Source organism: Hesperophylax consimilis, chromosome 13 (genome assembly GCF_061612785.1).
Source record: "Hesperophylax consimilis isolate HC1 chromosome 13, BYU_Hcon_1.0, whole genome shotgun sequence".
Classification (NCBI taxonomy): Eukaryota; Metazoa; Arthropoda; class Insecta; order Trichoptera; family Limnephilidae; genus Hesperophylax; species Hesperophylax consimilis.
Window position 1 is genome coordinate 30,580,186 of NC_142848.1, and position 18,403 is coordinate 30,598,588.

Consider the following 18,403-nt stretch of genomic DNA (forward strand, 5'->3'; position numbering starts at 1 on the left):
CCTATTTTATAACAATTTTATTCAATTTATATCATTGTTTAAGATACGTGATATTTATTTGTCTATTGTCGTTTGTCTATTCCCACAAAAATATAAATTCGCATCAAGCCTCGCCGCAAGCACGTAGAATTGCGCAATGCTTGCAAGCCAGCTTCGGTACACGGTCAAAATGCTTGACACAAAGTGCCATAGACAATAAACTACGTGCTTGCGATCAAGCCGCTTGACCGTGTCCAAGTCCCATTAAAGATATATATTTTTTTATCCTTATCCACCTCATCAAATAAAATAAGACTGGCAACATATCTTTTGTTGACAAAAAAATGGCGGGGTCAAACTGACGGTTCTTTGAATATGTTTTGAGGGCAGTTGTTTTTTAATGTTCATGTTTACCAAAGTTTACTTTCACTATAACAAGAAGTGATCTTTAATTTAATAATGGAATCTCAAGGTAAATCTTCGTTTCACATGGAAGAGATTCTTCAGCGAATAATGTTTGATGATTACAATATAAGCGAAGCAGAAATTACAGTGATAAAAATATCCTTTTCAATTTATTCCTTGGTTGATTTTTAACTATTGATACGAATTCGTAGTATATGATATATTTGCACATCTCGCGTCATTTGTTTACCTAACTATATCGACATCAGATAACCAATTGTCACAATGATTAAATAAATCTTATTTTCACTCTTATAGAGTCCCTAATTATAGGTACTTAAGTAACAATTTGAATCCTTAACCCCCATTATACAACTGCTATCAAGAATCCAGAAGCACCAAGTCTCGGGTGTCCGATATTGTTGACATCTTTTCCAATGTTCTTGTTTCAATATCAAATACGGAATCTAGAAAAAATATAATCAAGATAGGTCTCACAGCATCAACCCATTGCATTAAAGAGGTAATGTTATTAACAATAATAGTATTAATAATTGTTTGAACTTATAACCTTTAACACGATGAAACAGAAATAAAACTTGTTCACTACCTGTCTACCGCTGTACATACAGCAATTATGAAGTGCATATTATTGTTTATCTTTACTTACAGCTGCCATTATTGATTTCCATGTTGTGATTGTTTGACGTTAAACCTGTTTTTTATAACTTTGAGTTCTCAAATATGTATATTGGCTGCCTACTTATTGATAATGAAACTCCAATGAGGTGTTTTTAACAAACGAGTAACAAAGAATTACCCTAAATGCAGATTCATATCTAGAACTCGATCCCTTAACCATGACAATTATTGAAATAAAAACTGCAAAGTATTGTAGCTTTTAATTTAAAGTCATAATAATTTTTGGTTTTCCTTTTTAGTTATTATCAGCGATTGGCGACATTCTAGGATCGTGTGAATTTGAAAATTCGTCATCACAGATTGAATCCGATTTATCTGAAAACCTTGGCCTTTGTCTGAGGCTTCTGCAGTCTTTTATTGGCCTGCTCACCAACGTAATCAGCAACAGCCCTGTCAGTGTCCTCGATGTCGAAGACCTGCCTAAGTGTATTGGACTAGTGTTGCTGGATATATTTAGGCACTGCAAAAACAGGTATGCACGGGTATAGTTTGGAAACAGAACATATAAAAAATGTGTGAAGTGTTGTCAGCCGAATAAATCCATGTCCATTGTAACCTTCACGGTAATCCCATTTTTGTATTTATTTATTTGTAGAGCGGAGACGGTTTACATATAGTTCCCGTAAGCACTTAGGCCATAGGCCCATTGTGCTATCTCCCATTTGTCCTCATTCCTTTAACAGTCACCCAGTCGCTTTTATAAAGTTCGCCAGGGTTGTCATTGTATATGTGGCTATGTCTTCTGGTTTCACAATGTGTCTTCCCAGGTCTCATCTCTCCTCTCCAATCGCCCTTGGTTCCCTGAAGGGCCCACAAAGAAAGAGAGCCTCATCTCTCCTCTCCACTCTTCCTTGGTTCCCTAAAGGTCCTACGAGGAAAGAGGGCCTCATCTCTACATTTCTCCTTGGTTCCCTGAAGGCCCCACAAGGGAAGAGAGCCTTATCTCTCCTCTCCACTCCCCTTTGGTTCCATGAAGGCCCCACACTGGGAGAGATCACTGAGGTGACCTCATCTCTCATCTCCACTCCTCCTTGGTTCCCTAAAGACCCAACAATGGAAGAGGACTTTGTCTCTCCTCTCCACTCCTCCTTAGTTCCCTAAAGGCCCACGATGGAAGATGGCTTCGTCTCCCCTCTCCACTCCTCCTTGGTTCCTTGTAGACCCCGCGACGGAGGAATCCATTCCTCCCTGAAAGCCCCATGACAGAAGAGTACACTCCCCCTTGGTTTCCTGAAGGCCCCACGAGGGAAGAGGATCTCGTCTCCACTCCTTGGTTCCCTGAAGGGAAGAGGAAGTTGTCGAAAGGTCCAATTTTCGTCCCACAAGTATCTAGGGAAATAGAAGGTCCACTTCAGCAGAGCCCCGAGTGCTGGGGTAAGGTCTAAATACTCCGAGATGCGACCCTGCTTCTCGGAGGCACCGTTCGTGACACTGTTCCCCAGGTCATTCAGCCTAAGCACGGTAGCTCACACCTTAGCTTGGGACATTACTTTTAAATAATACATTTTAGAAGTGATTTATTAATCACGTCCTCACGACACTCGGCTACCAGTCAAACGGATCGAGTTCAGTATTCCTTAAATTGATATTTATGACTTTAAACCTTAGACCAGTGGTTCTTGACCTTTTTGGAGGTACCGAACCCCACCAGTTACATATGCGCATTCACCGAACCCCTCCTAATTTGAAAAATAAAATGAGATTTTTACAAATTCAAAACATGGTATATATTTATATACATATAGGTGTACAAAATGAAAAAAAAAAGAAAAAAAAAGATCAAAACACTCAATTTTAATGGTTAAATCAAAACATGAAACATGTCAAAACGATCAGGTAAGCAACTTGGTAAGATGCTGTGAGGATCGGTTTGTTGACGGGTACAAAGCCGAGTATAGGCAGAGTAGCCTTTTCAACAAATCTGGCTCTCTTCACCTTGAATTCAGCGAGCGTTGTGTTCTTGTATTTTCCATCTCCATGCAGCTTAAGGAAGTGTTCTCTTAGTTTTGCTGGTGCTAAACTAGAATTACTCAACTTGGCATTGCAAATCATGCAGTAAGGATGCTGACTCCCATCACGTTCCGTTATACATGTGAATCCATATTGCACATATTCATCCGACCACTTTCTTTTCTTGCTCGACATAGTTAGTGCGAAGGGATCAAATATTAAAATATTAAGAAAGGTATCGCACGACTTAAGATACACAGAACACAACACTAATCTGTAAGATAACCGGTACTGTGTAATGTCAAAAAATGAATCGTCAAGATGGCGGCTATATCGTGACCATAGAATTTTGCCGTTATGGAGCATAGAGTGTAAAAATGTTCTTTTTATATTTGAAAGTAGGTAGGTACCGACGATACACGTAAAATGTTTATGGTCCGCATATAATGACTATGGTCATTTTCGGGCGGCCATCTTGACCGGTAATCGCAAGCTCTACCGCTGCGTGATCACCTGCAGCCAATGATGGACAAGCGGGGTGTGTCACCACGAATCATATAAGTCGGGGGTCTTGACCTCCACCGAACCCCTGGGGTTCGATCGAACCCAGGTTAAGAAACGCTGCCTTAGACTGATGCTTTTGAATAAAAAATAAAGAGGCAGCGTACCGAATACAATAATAGATAAACAAATAAATTTAAAAGATTTTAAAATCACAAATGTTTATTTCAGTGAAACTATGTACTCTTCATATTACCACCAGATTGGATCGGACATAACAAATGTTTTCAAGAAGTGCCACGAACTTCAGACCAGATACTTTGTGGTTCTAACAGAGCACATTCACTTTGACTTGTCTCAGGAAAACAACATGATTATAATGCTAGAAGGTACTGTTCATTAAATTTGTTTATAATCAAAAAATAATTATCTTCTATCTATCTATCAATATAAATAAAAATGTTAATGTTTGTTTGTTCGTTCTTCATCGATTGCTTTGAAATTTTGAGACAATGTTGCATTCGAATATGCATGTGTTTTTATATACCTATATTATATAGATTTCACATGTGACAGGTAAAAACATGCTTTTATTGAAAAACAACGCCATCTGTTGGACAAACATGATTTTTTTTTAAACCGGGGCCATCTCTTGGACGTAAAAGCAAAACACCTTTTTGTTCCTCCATCTGCACAGATAGACTGCAACGCAGCAACGCATGGCGGGGTACAGCTAGTTCTAAATATTTCACTAGCTACAAAAAGAAAATTTGAAAGTAAAGGATTCAAAATTAGTGATTTGAATGAATTATAACTGGAGAATCTGGACACGGAAGGATCATCTCCCTCCATGTTGCAGAAGACTTCTTTTTATTCCCTATTACTGTTTGGATAACATCACAACCAGAGATGTGCAAAATGGGTACCCAAAACCATTTGAAATGCAAAATGGAAATGGGTCAAAACTTTTCCATTTGAAAATGCAAAATGCAAAATGGTTTTTAGAAAAGCATTTCAAATGCAAAATGCAAAATACCTATTTTCAAAATGCATTGAAAATGCAAAATGGTTTCTCAGGTCAAACAATTAAAATAATTACAGAATTTTTAAACAATATTGTCATTTAATAATGGACATCAATGTAGAACAAACATATTACATGATGGTAAATCCAAAAACACCACGACTACAGATTATGAAACCACAAAAAATTTGCGCCGGACTAATGTTGCCAACGTAAAAACATAAAAACTGCTATCTAACATTTAATATTACAGCATCATGGCCCCATGTTCAGTATTTTTCATCAGTATTTTTTGTAATGGTATCACTCAATTGCCAGGGCTCCTACCAGGGAGCAACTTGACAAATGTAAATTATCTCTCATAGCGAGGTTGAGGACCGACTGATATTTGGGGCTTATGAAAAAAATATGAATGGAGAAGTAGGAAGAATGTTGCAAAAAGCATTTAAAATGGAAAATGCACTGAGAAAAGCATTTAAAATGCAAAATGGTTTTTAGAAAAGCATTTTAAATAATGCAAAATGGAAAATACCCATTTTGCATTTCCATTTGAAATGGATTTATTTGAAATAAAGCACATCTCTGATCACAACTATAAAATATTTATGTTGCAGTGATGCATTTTGACTATTTTTAGAATTTTCACTAATACATTTTTAATGGATTGTATAAACTCTGAAATGTTGTTATTTTTTTCAGTGCTGGACATAATAGTGGATATCGGAGAGGTGGTGATTTCGCTGGACGCTAAGACCATGGCCGAGGAGTGGAAAGGTTACAGCAAGCTCTGTGAAAAGCACCTAGACTGGCTGAAGGATAAACAAGTCCACCACAAAGCCACGGAGGTCCTCTCACGGGAGATTCAGAACATTCTCAACTCTTTAGTTAACAGCGTGAGTTGAGTTTGAATGCTGTTCATACTGCTGAAACATGCGGCAGTCATTGTTATCTTATTATTCGCACATGGAGATACTTAGAAGCAACTAGAGTTTTGTGCGCGTAGCATACTACTACTTTTTGCTACTGTTCGTACACATTGCCTATGGGTTTTGACATCAGTGAAAATGCTGGTAGCTGGTACTGAATGTGCCGGTAGCACGCTACGCGAGTTTTACTCGCGTCTGCCACTTGTTTAACAGAAATGATGTCAGAACATGATTGGAATGTTAAATATGTTCTGAAGATGGGAAAATATCCATATTTGTATAACTGTAATTTACCGGAATACGTTAGAAAGGATTTAGCAGAGAAGAAGTGGATTGAGGTTGGAAAGAAAACTCAATTTGACATCATTCTCATATACTTCCTTGGCGGCGACGAATGCCCTATAATTAACATTTATTTTGCTGTGTGGAGGAACCCAAAATCTTCTTTTAGATCGTTTTTATGCTTGTAAATATAAAGAGAACAATGTTAAGTCTTTGTCGTTAGAGTCTCTTGACACCGTATTATTTCTACAACTGTACTTGAAAAAATTAACAAGTTCAGTATAATAAGGAAGTTGAGTCCATTTTTTTTATTTTTTTTAATCAATGTTCGCATTCAAACTTAAATACTGGTATTTTTTTTTTTTTTTTAAAGTTTGTTTTCATAATTAAATTAATTCTCAAAGTTAAAATTTTATTAAGCCCACCAAAACGAGCGGAATCCGAGCGGTAAGAGGCGGGGTGTGGTGTGACGTCATTCGAACTGTGAAAACCACGTCGCATAAGCATTTTGTATCGAAAAATTTGTAATTCTTCAACAAGGAATTCCAGTAATTTTTTTACCAATGTTAACCGTCTATTAGAATTGATGTTATTAAAAAAAAAGAAAATTGATTAAGATTTCATTAAATTAATATTTTAAGTTAGAATATTTGCTTTTCCCGCCCGGTACGGTACTTGTACGGTATTGCCGTCGCTACTTGTTGACGTTCCCCGCGCGAATTCAGGACCACCGCGCAGAAAAGTAAAGACCAATAGTAAAATAACGGTTTACAGCCCAGTTCACTGTTTGACTTTTCTGGGCGGCCGGCGGCCTGAAGTGTATCACATGCTATGTGACATGTATAATAATAAAAACTTCTAAGTTATGCAATAAACAACATATTATTATAAAGCACTATACGAATATGTATCTTTAGAAATCCATTTCATATAATAATAACAACAAATACGTACATATATTTGACAAACCCAAATAAACCTTTGGCCTATACACCTCTCTCATCTAAACCGACCATCTCTCATGTAATAGAAAGAGATGCACCATAGGTGATCTGTTGTACGTACAATCACGACACATGTGACGTCAGAATTCTTTCGACCAATCGTGGAGCGTATACAGTCTATTGCTATTGAATGCTTTTTCAAGAACGTTTAACTAATTCTAAGAATAATAATATAGAAATATATTTATATATTTAGAATCGATATTTTTTGATCTACATGAACATATTTTTTATAAGTCAAAATATTTTTTACTCAACTTCCTTATTAGGGTAGGGCCGTGTACGGAAAGAGGAGCATATCGGTGGGTTACTTGTGGTTGCGTCACAGTCATAAACCTTTAAGTATCTCGGTGTACGATGGGACTTCTTTATTATTTTACTAGCTAACGTGTACCCGGCTTAGCTGGGGGTTATCATTGGGTACCCATTAGACAAATACCGTCGCGGTTTTTCTGTAGGCTTTTTTAAGATCTACAATTCCGTAGTACATTATTTTGATGCATCTCATAAGGTTTAGGCAGCATTAGAAATGTAACCTACGACTTAATTACAAAAAAACGACTTTTCTCTACTTTCTATAAATATAATATAAATCTTTTATATATGTAAACCTTCCGGAAGAAATTCCCTAAATGAGTGTGAAAACTCTATCAAAATCCGTTGCTATATATGTAAACCTTCCGGAAGAAATTCCCTAAATGAGTGTGAAAACTCTATCAAAATCCGTTGCTATATATGTAAACCTTCCGGAAGAAATTCCCTAAATGAGTGTGAAAACTCGAAAAAATCCGTTGCTTAGTTTAGAAGATCTAAATGAAAGCGTAACATTACCAGACAATGAAAATACATTTTAAGCTTAACTATTTTATAACGTGTAGCATTTATTTGAAATATAATTTATTCTTTAGCTGTACGCTTGTTATTTTCAATGTAAATAATTTATCTTATTTTACTTTCAGGAAATAAATGACCCAAAAAACTTTACAAGATGTCTTAAAATAAGTAATTTCATAATTAAAATATTGATCAAAATAAGTGAAGTATATTCCGGACATTTGTCTTCTGATCTGCGCCATCTTATTGTTCTCTTTTCTTCCATTTACCAGTGAGTATTATAATGTTATATTGTGGTTCCGGTTTTGAAAGAATGTAATATTTTATCAAAGAAAGCAAACACTTTGTTGCTTGACATTATACTTAAAAGAATTACTTTAAAATACTTATTAGAATTTATACATTATTTATACTTATTCTAAGAAGGTTAGGGGATATATGAATTTTGGTAAAGTGATTAAAAACAAAGTAACTTTTCGGGTAAGTTTTTAGATTTTCACGGCCAAAAGCATTTTTGTTGTTTGTTTTTGGGGTGTTATGCCGTGTTGCGCTAACTCCTTCTTTAGCCGACGTTTCGGACAGCATTGCAGTGTCCATCATCAGGGCAGATCCGGTAGATCATCATACACATCTTCGGATCTACCGGATCTGCCCTGATGATGGACACTGTAACGCTGTCCGAAACGTCGGCTAAAGAAGGAGTTAGCGCAACACGGCATAACACCCCAAAAACAAACAACAAAAAAGTAACTTTTCATTTACAAGTATTATATACTCGTATATGTATCTATGTATTTACTTAATTCTCTGACAAATTAGTGTTTTAACTGTAACTTTAACTCATTAGAGAACTCTAAATAGTAAATTTTTTTACTGTAACTCGATAGAGAACTCTAACAAGTTAACGTTTTGACTGTAACTCGATAGAAAACTCTTAACAAGTTAATGTTTTAACTGTAACTCATTAGAGAACTCTAACTAGTCAATGTTTTAACTGTAAATCATTAGAGAACTCTAACAAGTCAATGTTTTAACTCAATAGAGAACTAACAAGTTAATGTTTTAATGCAATATTTACTAACTTTAGCCATCTTGTGGAAGGTATAACGTTGGTGAATAAGAGGAACAAAAAATAATAAATAGAAGTTGAGGAAACCCAATTTTTAAGATTTGGTCCTTAATAGACATCATTTAGAGTGTGGATTAATTGATTCTGATTATTTGAAGGTATACAGCCCCCCAGCTGGTACATTTAGGTATGAATAAATCTATGATAGAAGGAATAAGGTCATACATAACCGTTGGGGCAGAACCACTCTTATTGAATTTACTTGCCGATCAACACTTTAGACAAGTAAGTTAAATTACTCCTAATAATCCAATATTTAAAGTTCCACAAGTCTGGAAGGTAATAAATGACATGCTGAAAGTAGTTGCGGAAACTGCGCCAGAAGACCACCATTCAGAATTGAAACATTGCTTGAAATGGCTTTGGCCGTCTTTGATGACTGATCTGAATAGTCAGGTACTTCCCCACCTTCCTCACAGTGCCTTCAGTCTCATAACATACCAATTGGGGATGCCGTAGTCTCAACGGTTCCGACGGTTGGAAGCGGTTGGGACTTTTGTACGGTTTCACAACATTCAAGAGTTTTTAGTGGGTTATGCAGCAAACATACTTTTTGCTTATGGTAAATATCCATTATATTAATACATATAAATATTATTTTGATAGAACTCGAAAAGGAAGATTAAAAACCGTAAATTTTTGTCAATTTCATGATTAAAAAAAAATCTAGGAAATATTAAATTATACTACATAATGACCAATTAGTTCATTAACCAATTCCAATGCAACACACATAAGTGCAATTACATTGCGAACTCCCCAATACAACGGTTTCACACTATGGGAAACCAATACTTAGGGGGTATTTCACTATCTCTGATTATGTTCTGACTAAGCACTAATCCGCGGATTAGTCATTTTTTCGTTTTCACTATATCTGAATAACGCTAACGCTCGGGTTAAAGTTCGATTTGACTAATCAGTGCTCGAACTTCACGTTAGGCGCTATTCCTCGAATCAAAGATGGTGTCAAAACATTCCGAGTTTGACAGCTGAGAAGTGAGTCGAATTTTGTTGAATGAATTTGAATACTTGTATGATCCATCCTGAATTATTTGATTGTGTTCAAAATAAGAAACAATGTATTAATTCGACACGAATCTATCTAAAATGACCTGATAATCAACATAACATAACCAAAAAATGCACACTTCGCGGTGTGCGGACTGTGACGCATGACAGCCGTGGCAGTAGATGGAGTAACTGCAAACATTTTGCGATGTTGCCAGACTTTGAAGGTACACCCACCCTGTCCCACCCCGGTATAGGTGACTTATGGTCACCCCTTCGGAGCTCTCGCATGAATCTAATTTTTTGAATAAAAGGCTCTACAATTTATATAAATGAAGCTAGGCCTTCAAACTATTTGCCAGACTTTTTCGAGTGTTATCTATCCGGAAGCTCGAAACAATGGTGAAACGGTCGCCGTTGAATAACGAAGTTATCCTGATCTTTAAAGCCAGCCAACGGATAGCTAGTCAGATATTTAGCCCGACATAGTGAAATACCCCCTTAGGGTGATGTCGATATATTTAATATTAACTTTGCGAATTTTGTGGATTACGTAAAAGACTCATTTTTAACCCATATTATCCCAAGCATATCTAGACTTGTACGATTTTGATGAAAATTTGGTCTTAGCACCTTATAATGTATGTCATAAAAAATCAATTTAAAAAAAAAAATTATTTCATTTATTTGCTGAGTTTTGAAACCGATCGATAAATCGATCAGTAGGAATATACCTACGTGGGTTGTTTTCATAAGAATGTTACTTATTGTGAAATAAAAAACTGTGTATATGCCATACTTTATTATTTTTTATAAAAATTATATATTTTAAAACTGTTTGGAATTAATTAAGACATTGTGTATATCTATGAAATGTATTTTGAATGGAAAACGACTGAACATTTCTGATGTAAAGCGACATTGCACGTTGAACATTTCATAAAAAAATTTTATGACATAATCCACATCGGTTAGATTTAATTTGGTTGACAGTGTGATGGGCCTTTCCATCTAGCATTATAGCTGGAACCCGTTTTATAACAGCCAGTAATGACCTAGGCACCAAAAGTTTCCCAACGGAGGTGTTAGAGGCTTCTTTCATTAGAAAATATGTCGTAACTATATACCTGGTAAATGATAATAGATCATGACAACTGTTGCCCTTTTTCGATGCTGGAGATATTTTATATAATTGAAAGGCATTGTTCACACACGCATTGAGAGGGAACATAAGTAGTTGCCAATACCATCTCTTCAGCCTAATGGAAATTCGGTAGCACCCCACATTTTGATCTAGGAGATCTACGCCGCCCATATATTTATTATAATTTATAAAACACCTGGGTTGATCAACATCCTTTTTTTGTCACAAAAACGCTTGACCTTACCTACAGGTTCTACACCACACTGCGCAGACGCAACCGTCACAGTAACTCTAAAATTGTGTTTCCCTTTCTGAATGGCATTTTTTTCAGTTTCTGAACGCAACAGCTCAAATACCTCTTCATCAAAAAACAACTCGAAAAATTGTATTGGTGTTTCAACATCTTCAAGGAAACTGGGTATTGAGGTCACTTGTTCAGGCTTATCTGGAATATCTATAGCCCTCCAACGTCTAGATACTGGATAAGTTTTTTTTCTGCGGAGGTGGTTTTGCTGATGATGTACTAGGCGTAGGTTGGAGAGTGTGATCGTCCAAGAAACTGTCTTCCACGTCAATACAAGTTTCTGTAGCAACAGTGCCCCTAAGTTCAGCTTCTGCTAATAGTTGTTGCCTCGACAAATTATTTATATGGGTAGATTCCTCGTCACCACCATCTTCGTCACTTTTATCATAATTATCTGGTGGAGTAATATAAATATCAGCCTATAAAATATTCGTGTCATCTTCCAGATGTGAAATAATTTCATTTACTGACAAACTGTAACAAAAACAACAAAAATATCTAAATAAAACCTTCATATGAATGCATAACAACACACTGGTATATCATCCTACTGATCGAAAAATCGATCACTTTATAAAATACCAATTTTACTACCCACAATCAATTTTATAATAATTTCAATATGTTACAATATTGTGACAAACATTATTCTAAGTATAAAACCACAAACATAAATAGAATTATATTATAATATACCAAAACTACATACGTTTTACTACAAGACATATTTTTTAAGAAAAATTGCCTTACAAACAGTTTAAATTGGAATAATAAACGCGGGAATTGTGAAACGTCAAAAATACTGCTTGACAACTAATAGTTTCAGGTGTACCAATATAAAAAAATTAACAACGAATGTGTTCACAATTTCACATAAAAAAATAAAGTATCAACCGATCGAATAACCGATCACTAGGAAGATATGGGTTAAACACTATTCCTAAATGGAAGTTATATTTTTGTAAGCCATTCAAATCGCTCTATTTTTTAATTTATATTCTTTTATTTTTAATATTTCTTTCTCATGTTTCAAAACTGTCATTAAAATTGTACCACCTACATGTAAAAGCCCTCTGGGCGTTAAATAAATGAATAAATAAATAAATGAGTTGAAAAATTCTAAGGGTAACCACTTAACCACCCATGCGTTATAGGTTCAATTCCTCTACCAACCATCATTGCACAAGCAACATTTTACGCTTATAATTTTAACTTATATTAGAGAAGTTAGAAATATTTTTGTGTTGTTTTTTATAATATTTGTTAGATAATACATATGAAATTTGTTTGTGTTAAGGAAGATACTCGTCTTTTTTTAATACTTAACCCTTTTATTTGCATTGCAGAGTTATTTGCAGCAAATGAGACAACTTGTGCGAGATAAGTCCCTTAGCCTGGGCTGCCTAGTATTTAGCGTAACGGTGATGAAATTACTTCTAACAGTCAGCCAAGATGTAAGAGATTGCTGGACCAACCAAGAAGAAGATAATATCATTAATTGTGTATTTGATATCATTCCATCGTGTAAGCATTTGTCCCTTTCAAAAATTGCAACACAAGCTCAATCAAAAAGTAAACCAGTGTGACAATTGAAAATCAATTAATTAGTTCCCAAAAGTCCAAGATAACTTGCAGTTAGCAATTCCCGAAGTTACTGCACTTTATCTCCTTGTACATGGTGTCCGGAAACACGTATTACAAGCGGGGAAAATGGTGAATCTTCATCACAGATGATTTAAATAAAAAATTCTATGTTTTTCTGCGACGTGTTCGTTTTCTGTTCTGCGAAGGGTTTAAAAAAGATTTGGAGCTGCGTCTGCGTCGATGCATTTTGAACAGTTTGATAATAACCCCCTAGCGACCGATTTTCTTCAAATTTGATCTCAAAAATTCCAACTTCGGACTTGATTTACTTGAAAAGATTCCAAATGTGTTGTAGATTCACCAGTTTTCCCCATACAATTTGGCCAATTGTATAATCAATTATGTGAAAAATTATTTTGCACATTAATTGAAACAAAATTTAAAAAAAATCTCTGTTTTGTGATTTTTTAGGTCATGTAGAATTTATCAAAGGACTTCAATTTAGCAATGAAGGCAAAGAAAATATTTGTCTTTATGACTACACGCTAATACATACTGGCGCACTAACAATATCTTGCAAAGGATTGGATGCCATTGAGAAAAGAATGCTGGTGACCATATTACAACCTGAAATCTGGGGTGCATTCCTGGCCATTGATTTGTGGACAATTATTGCAAGGTATGAAGTGATTATTTATCTGCTAACTACAATTGAATGCAACATTTATTTTGTACATGTGCCTTCACAATCAATTATTTTGTACATGTGCCTTCACAATAAATTATTTTGTACATGTGCCTTCACAATCAATTATTTTGTACATGTGCCTTCACAATAAATTATTTTGTACATGTGCCTTCACAATCAATTATTTTGTACATGTGCCTTCACAATCAATTATTTTGTACATGTGCCTTCACAATCAATTATTTTGTACATGTGCCTTCACAATCAATTATTTTGTACATCTGCCTTCACAATCAATTATTTTGTACATGTGCCTTCACAATCAATTATTTTGTACATGTGCCTTCACAATCAATTATTTTGTACATGTGCCTTCACAATCAATTATTTTGTACATGTGCCTTCACAATCAATTATTTTGATAACTTTAATTTAACAGCCTCCGTGGTCGAGGGGTAGGGCTCTCGGATCTCGGCTCTCGGCTCTCGGATCTCAAACACTCTTTTATTTGTTTATCTGAAACAATAATTATTGGAGCATATTTTTCATATTTTCCAAATGAATAACAGTTGTTACTAGGCACGTCACCTCTCAGGTGTTACAACATGTGTAAAGTGAAGCTACGATTACACTAGAATTTTTTAATAAATTTTAGAACTGCTTTGTTTAAAAAACTTTATTAGGATTTTTTTCTTAGATTATCATGAATAATCACCCTCCAAAGTTTCGCAGTATAAGTGTGGAACACCTGGTATTATGTAAACTAGCAAGTCCATACCTCTACCCATGGAAAATCACAGGATATTGTAATTCTACCATTTGTGTATCTCAAATTAGATAAGTCTAATCTATCTATATAAATAAAAATGTTCGTTTGTTCAAAATCTTAAACCTCCGAAAGTTCTTAAATGATTGCTTTTAAATTTTGACATAATGTCGCATTCGAATACGCGCATGTTTTTTTATACCTATATTATATAGATGTCAACAACGACAGGTAAAATCATGCTTTTTGTGACCTTTAAAACATGCTTTTTGAAAAATAGCACCATCTGTTGGACAAACATGTTTTTTTTAAACCAGCACCCTTTATTGGACGTAAAAGCAACACACACTATTGTTTCTCTATCTGCACAGACAGACTGAGCCACAGCAATGTGTGGCGGGGTACAGCTGGTAATGTAAGAGTAAAATAGCAACTGTAAATCGTGAATATGCTGGGTTCATAATATAGTGCAAAGTCGTATGTTCTCCAAACTTTTAGTTCTAATGAAAGTAAAGGTAAAAATTTAAACAAAACAAATACATATTTAAAATAAAGAATTATTTAATAAAATAATGATGGTACCTACTTTATCGCATGTCTGATATGATTTATACTAATCAGTTCCAATTCTGAAAAATTAAAAGTACATTGAACTCATATAATTTTACGCATTACGCCCATATACAATTTCTAATCATGTATGTACCGATAACCGAAATTAGTATGTTTAATTCCATTATGTTTTCAGATTTGCTTCTGCAGAATTCCGCTTTGATCAGATGGCATATCTGATGCAATCGTTTGATCAACTGTACAGATCGGAGATGACTAAAGACATGCCTCAAGTAGTTTATTTCTCCCACCTTCTGAGTAGACTATTTGGACTTTTGCCCAACAAAATGAAAGCACAGGTTCTGTTAAAATTCCCAGCCTTGGAGTACACAAATGTCTGGAGTGCTATCGGACTGCATAATCTCCCTGAAGAGAATATGTCTGTGATAGAAAATGTTGTGTCTTCTTCTCGTAATGTATTGGCCGATTTCTTTGCTGAGAAAAAATGTTCTGAAGAGGATTTTAAAATCATGGTAAGTACAATTTTAAGGCGTCCATGTATTTTTATAAAAATGCAGAATAAACAATTTTTCAGAAAAATTGTGGTTTGTGAAAATGAATTTGCAAAGTTACGTTGTATGGCACTTAATAATAACATAAGTATTAGTATAATATATTTTCTTCTTTTTAATTATATCTCGAAACTGACGAAGAGCTGACAAATAAAGTCCATTTCCTTTTAACATTTTCAGTATAATTATAAATTTCTGTGTTTATTATAATAAAACTAAACAGATAGATGCACTTACGGGGTATGTGCGTCTAGGTGACAGCTTTAAAATAATTGTATTACATTCTACAATGCTCTTATGGTTTCCGCGCTAATAGTCCATTTCCTTTTAGCCTTTTCACTATATTAATAATAAAGATATACTGTTTATTATAGTAAAGATATAACCGATAGACGCACTTATGGGGTATATGTGTCTAGGTGACAGCTATTACTAAAATGATTGTACATATTACCTTCTACAATGCTCTTATGGTTCTCGCGCTAAACTTATGGTTTATTCATTTCTTATCCATTTATTGTATTGTTAATTGAATCCAACTCTGACCTTATCTGTTATTTATACTTTTAAGATGTGTTATGTGTGACACTATTCACAAGTCCTTTATGTATGTTTATTTATATCTATTTGTAGATTGATCATTTCAACTTATTATCAACCACATCGGATGAAAATCTTGTAATTCAGCATTCTAAAGATTCCGAATGGACCCTACTCATCATCGAAGCGTGGCGAAGGCTCATCTTAAATGCAGGGATAGAGAACATGTTAAACTCAAGTGAAAGCAGCGTTCCGGGATGCCAATGGTTGAACACCTATGTAACCGCATTATGTAAAATTACTTCCCAAATGCAGCATTCTTTTTCTAATGAACAGTGGACCGAGGTAATATTTGAATCAAAAAATCAATTGATAAATTTGCATGAAATAAAATTGGATAAAAGTACGTTTATTTTTAAATAGCCGGCATAATCTTTTACAATTCATGTCGTAACAGAAAAGACTCTCAGTACCGCCCTGCGTGGAATTTATGATTTTTAGGTTGTCTTTTTATTTGCAGATACTCCAAATTATTGAAGCGCTACTTAAGAAATCACAATCTTGCGTCAAAATTGGAGTGCTGAACCTTTTAAATACGCTCGTTCATTATAATATAGCTAAAGACAATAACGAAGAGAAATTAATCTCTTTAATTGCAACATTATTTCGTAATCTACTCGAAGATAAAGAATCTCTCGTCAGCATATTGAGTCTTCAAGTTATTACTCATTTTTCCAGAATTACTTCAAATGAAAGCATAATTAGCCAAACTGTGAATGGAAGAAAAATGCTGAAACAAAAGGTTAAGAATTTCTTTCTAAAACAAATAAATCAAAATGATGAGATTTCAGTGAACGATTATTACGTAATAAATCCACCGATTAACTTCACGCATAAGTGTGAAAATATAGTTCTTATGGATTCCCCGGATGGTGATTTTGATTTGGATATAGATTATATCTTGAATATGAGCAATGATAATGAACTACCAAATAAAAAGGCCAAAATGGACACCAGTAATGATGCGGACATTGTGTCTTTGATTGAGAAATTAAAGAATGACTCTGAACTACTTACACAAATTTGTGCAGAAAAATCCCTGGCTAATGAACATATAAGCATTTTACTTTCAATAAGGGAAACCATTAATAGTTTGGTGGATAAATGATACTTTATTTGTTATTATGTGTTTATATAAATATGTGCTAGTTTAGTTCTATTTTAATAGAAAAATTCATTAAATATATATTTTCCTAATTTCTTGTATAATTATTCCTCTAAGTAAGGCCCCCAATCTGAATCATCATAAATCTTGTACCTATGTACCATGGACCTAAAAAGTCCTGGACAGAGCAATTCAAGAACAATTTGAAGCCGCAGGGTGAGGGGGAAGATGTATGAAAAATGCCAAAACCTATGTAAATTTTTTAATGTCGTGTCCCATTCCTTGTCTCATCAATTACCCTAAAAAACTCAAAAGCCGTTATAACCGTGTTAATACAAAAATAAAATACAATACATAGTTCATTATGCACAACTGCATACAAATCACTCAAAAGTTAGTCATACAAACACAGGAATATGCTCTGATAGCCACGCAGCCCTGATGGCACTAGAAAGTAACCGATGCCACTCCAGACTGGTGATGGAATGCAGGATCATTCTTGAAGAACTTGCTACCATCAATAAAATAACTCTGACCTGGGTACTAGGACAAAAGAATTGAGGGCAATGAGCGGGCTGATGGACTATCAAGGAAAGGGGTGAAAGCACTACTTGCGGGATCCAAGCCGGCCGTAGGAGTGCAGCTTGCCACACCAAATTACATATTGAAAGGTGGGTCAAATCCCGGCACTGGGAGGAATGCGGAAGGGCACCCGGAATGAGGCAATACAAAGTACTCATAAATGGACCAGACCCAAGGCGAACCAGACAACTACTCAATATGGACAGAAACTCACTGAGGGAACTGGCAGAACTACTAACTATCTTAGGAGACACATGCAGTTGTTGGGAGTGGAAAACACCAACAGATGCAGGATATGTGAAGAGGATGAAGAGACCGATTCATCTTTGGTGCCAATGTTCCGCCCTGTTGGAAACAAGGTTCAGATACTTGGGGAGAAACATTGTAGGACATAGCCATATATCCAATGACAAAAAATAGAATTCAAGATGGCTACCTGGTAATTTCCCCTCTCCATAGATTTGGCTTCAATGTCATTCATACAAAATCGAACTAATGCCCTGCTACCAGTGGTTTCAATAAACTTAACCCTAGTAGAAAAATCAAAACGCATTCAATTTTACAAAGACAAATTTCCAAATCTTCAGTAACCTCCGTAACTTGTAGGGGGAACATGACCGACTCAAACCACACTCATCACCTTGTATCTACAAAAGTAATAAGTTTAGAAAGTAAGTAGTAAGTGTAATCAGTTGCTCTGATAAATCGGTATCAATCAGGTAAAAAAAAAACCTAAAATATAATGAAGGACAGTAATCA

At 35.1% G+C, this 18,403-nt stretch overlaps 1 protein-coding gene across 1 annotated transcript; it reads left to right on the top strand.

The window, feature by feature from the left end:
* The first annotated feature begins 331 nt into the window (after positions 1-331).
* On the top strand, positions 332-17,145 carry LOC149418760 (FIGNL1-interacting regulator of recombination and mitosis-like). Its single transcript, XM_089638650.1, has 12 exons — positions 332-540; positions 758-907; positions 1,326-1,558; positions 3,769-3,926; positions 5,261-5,454; positions 7,733-7,878; positions 8,835-8,961; positions 12,542-12,719; positions 13,251-13,458; positions 14,982-15,318; positions 15,991-16,242; positions 16,418-17,145. The coding sequence occupies exons 1-12, from the start codon at positions 439-441 to the stop codon at positions 17,063-17,065; spliced, it is 2,733 nt and encodes a 910-aa protein (XP_089494776.1). The 5' UTR covers positions 332-438; the 3' UTR covers positions 17,066-17,145.
* The last annotated feature ends 1,258 nt before the right edge of the window (positions 17,146-18,403 follow it).

Bases quoted from the DNA above. Each gene is read 5' to 3' on its own strand.
- LOC149418760 (XM_089638650.1), top strand. From the start codon at position 439: ATGGAATCTCAAGGTAAATCTTCGTTTCACATGGAAGAGATTCTTCAG. The intron at 1,559-3,768 runs GTATGCACGGGT...TGTTTATTTCAG, and splicing joins TTTAGGCACTGCAAAAACAG to TGAAACTATGTACTCTTCAT. The intron at 15,319-15,990 runs GTAAGTACAATT...ATCTATTTGTAG, and splicing joins AAGAGGATTTTAAAATCATG to ATTGATCATTTCAACTTATT.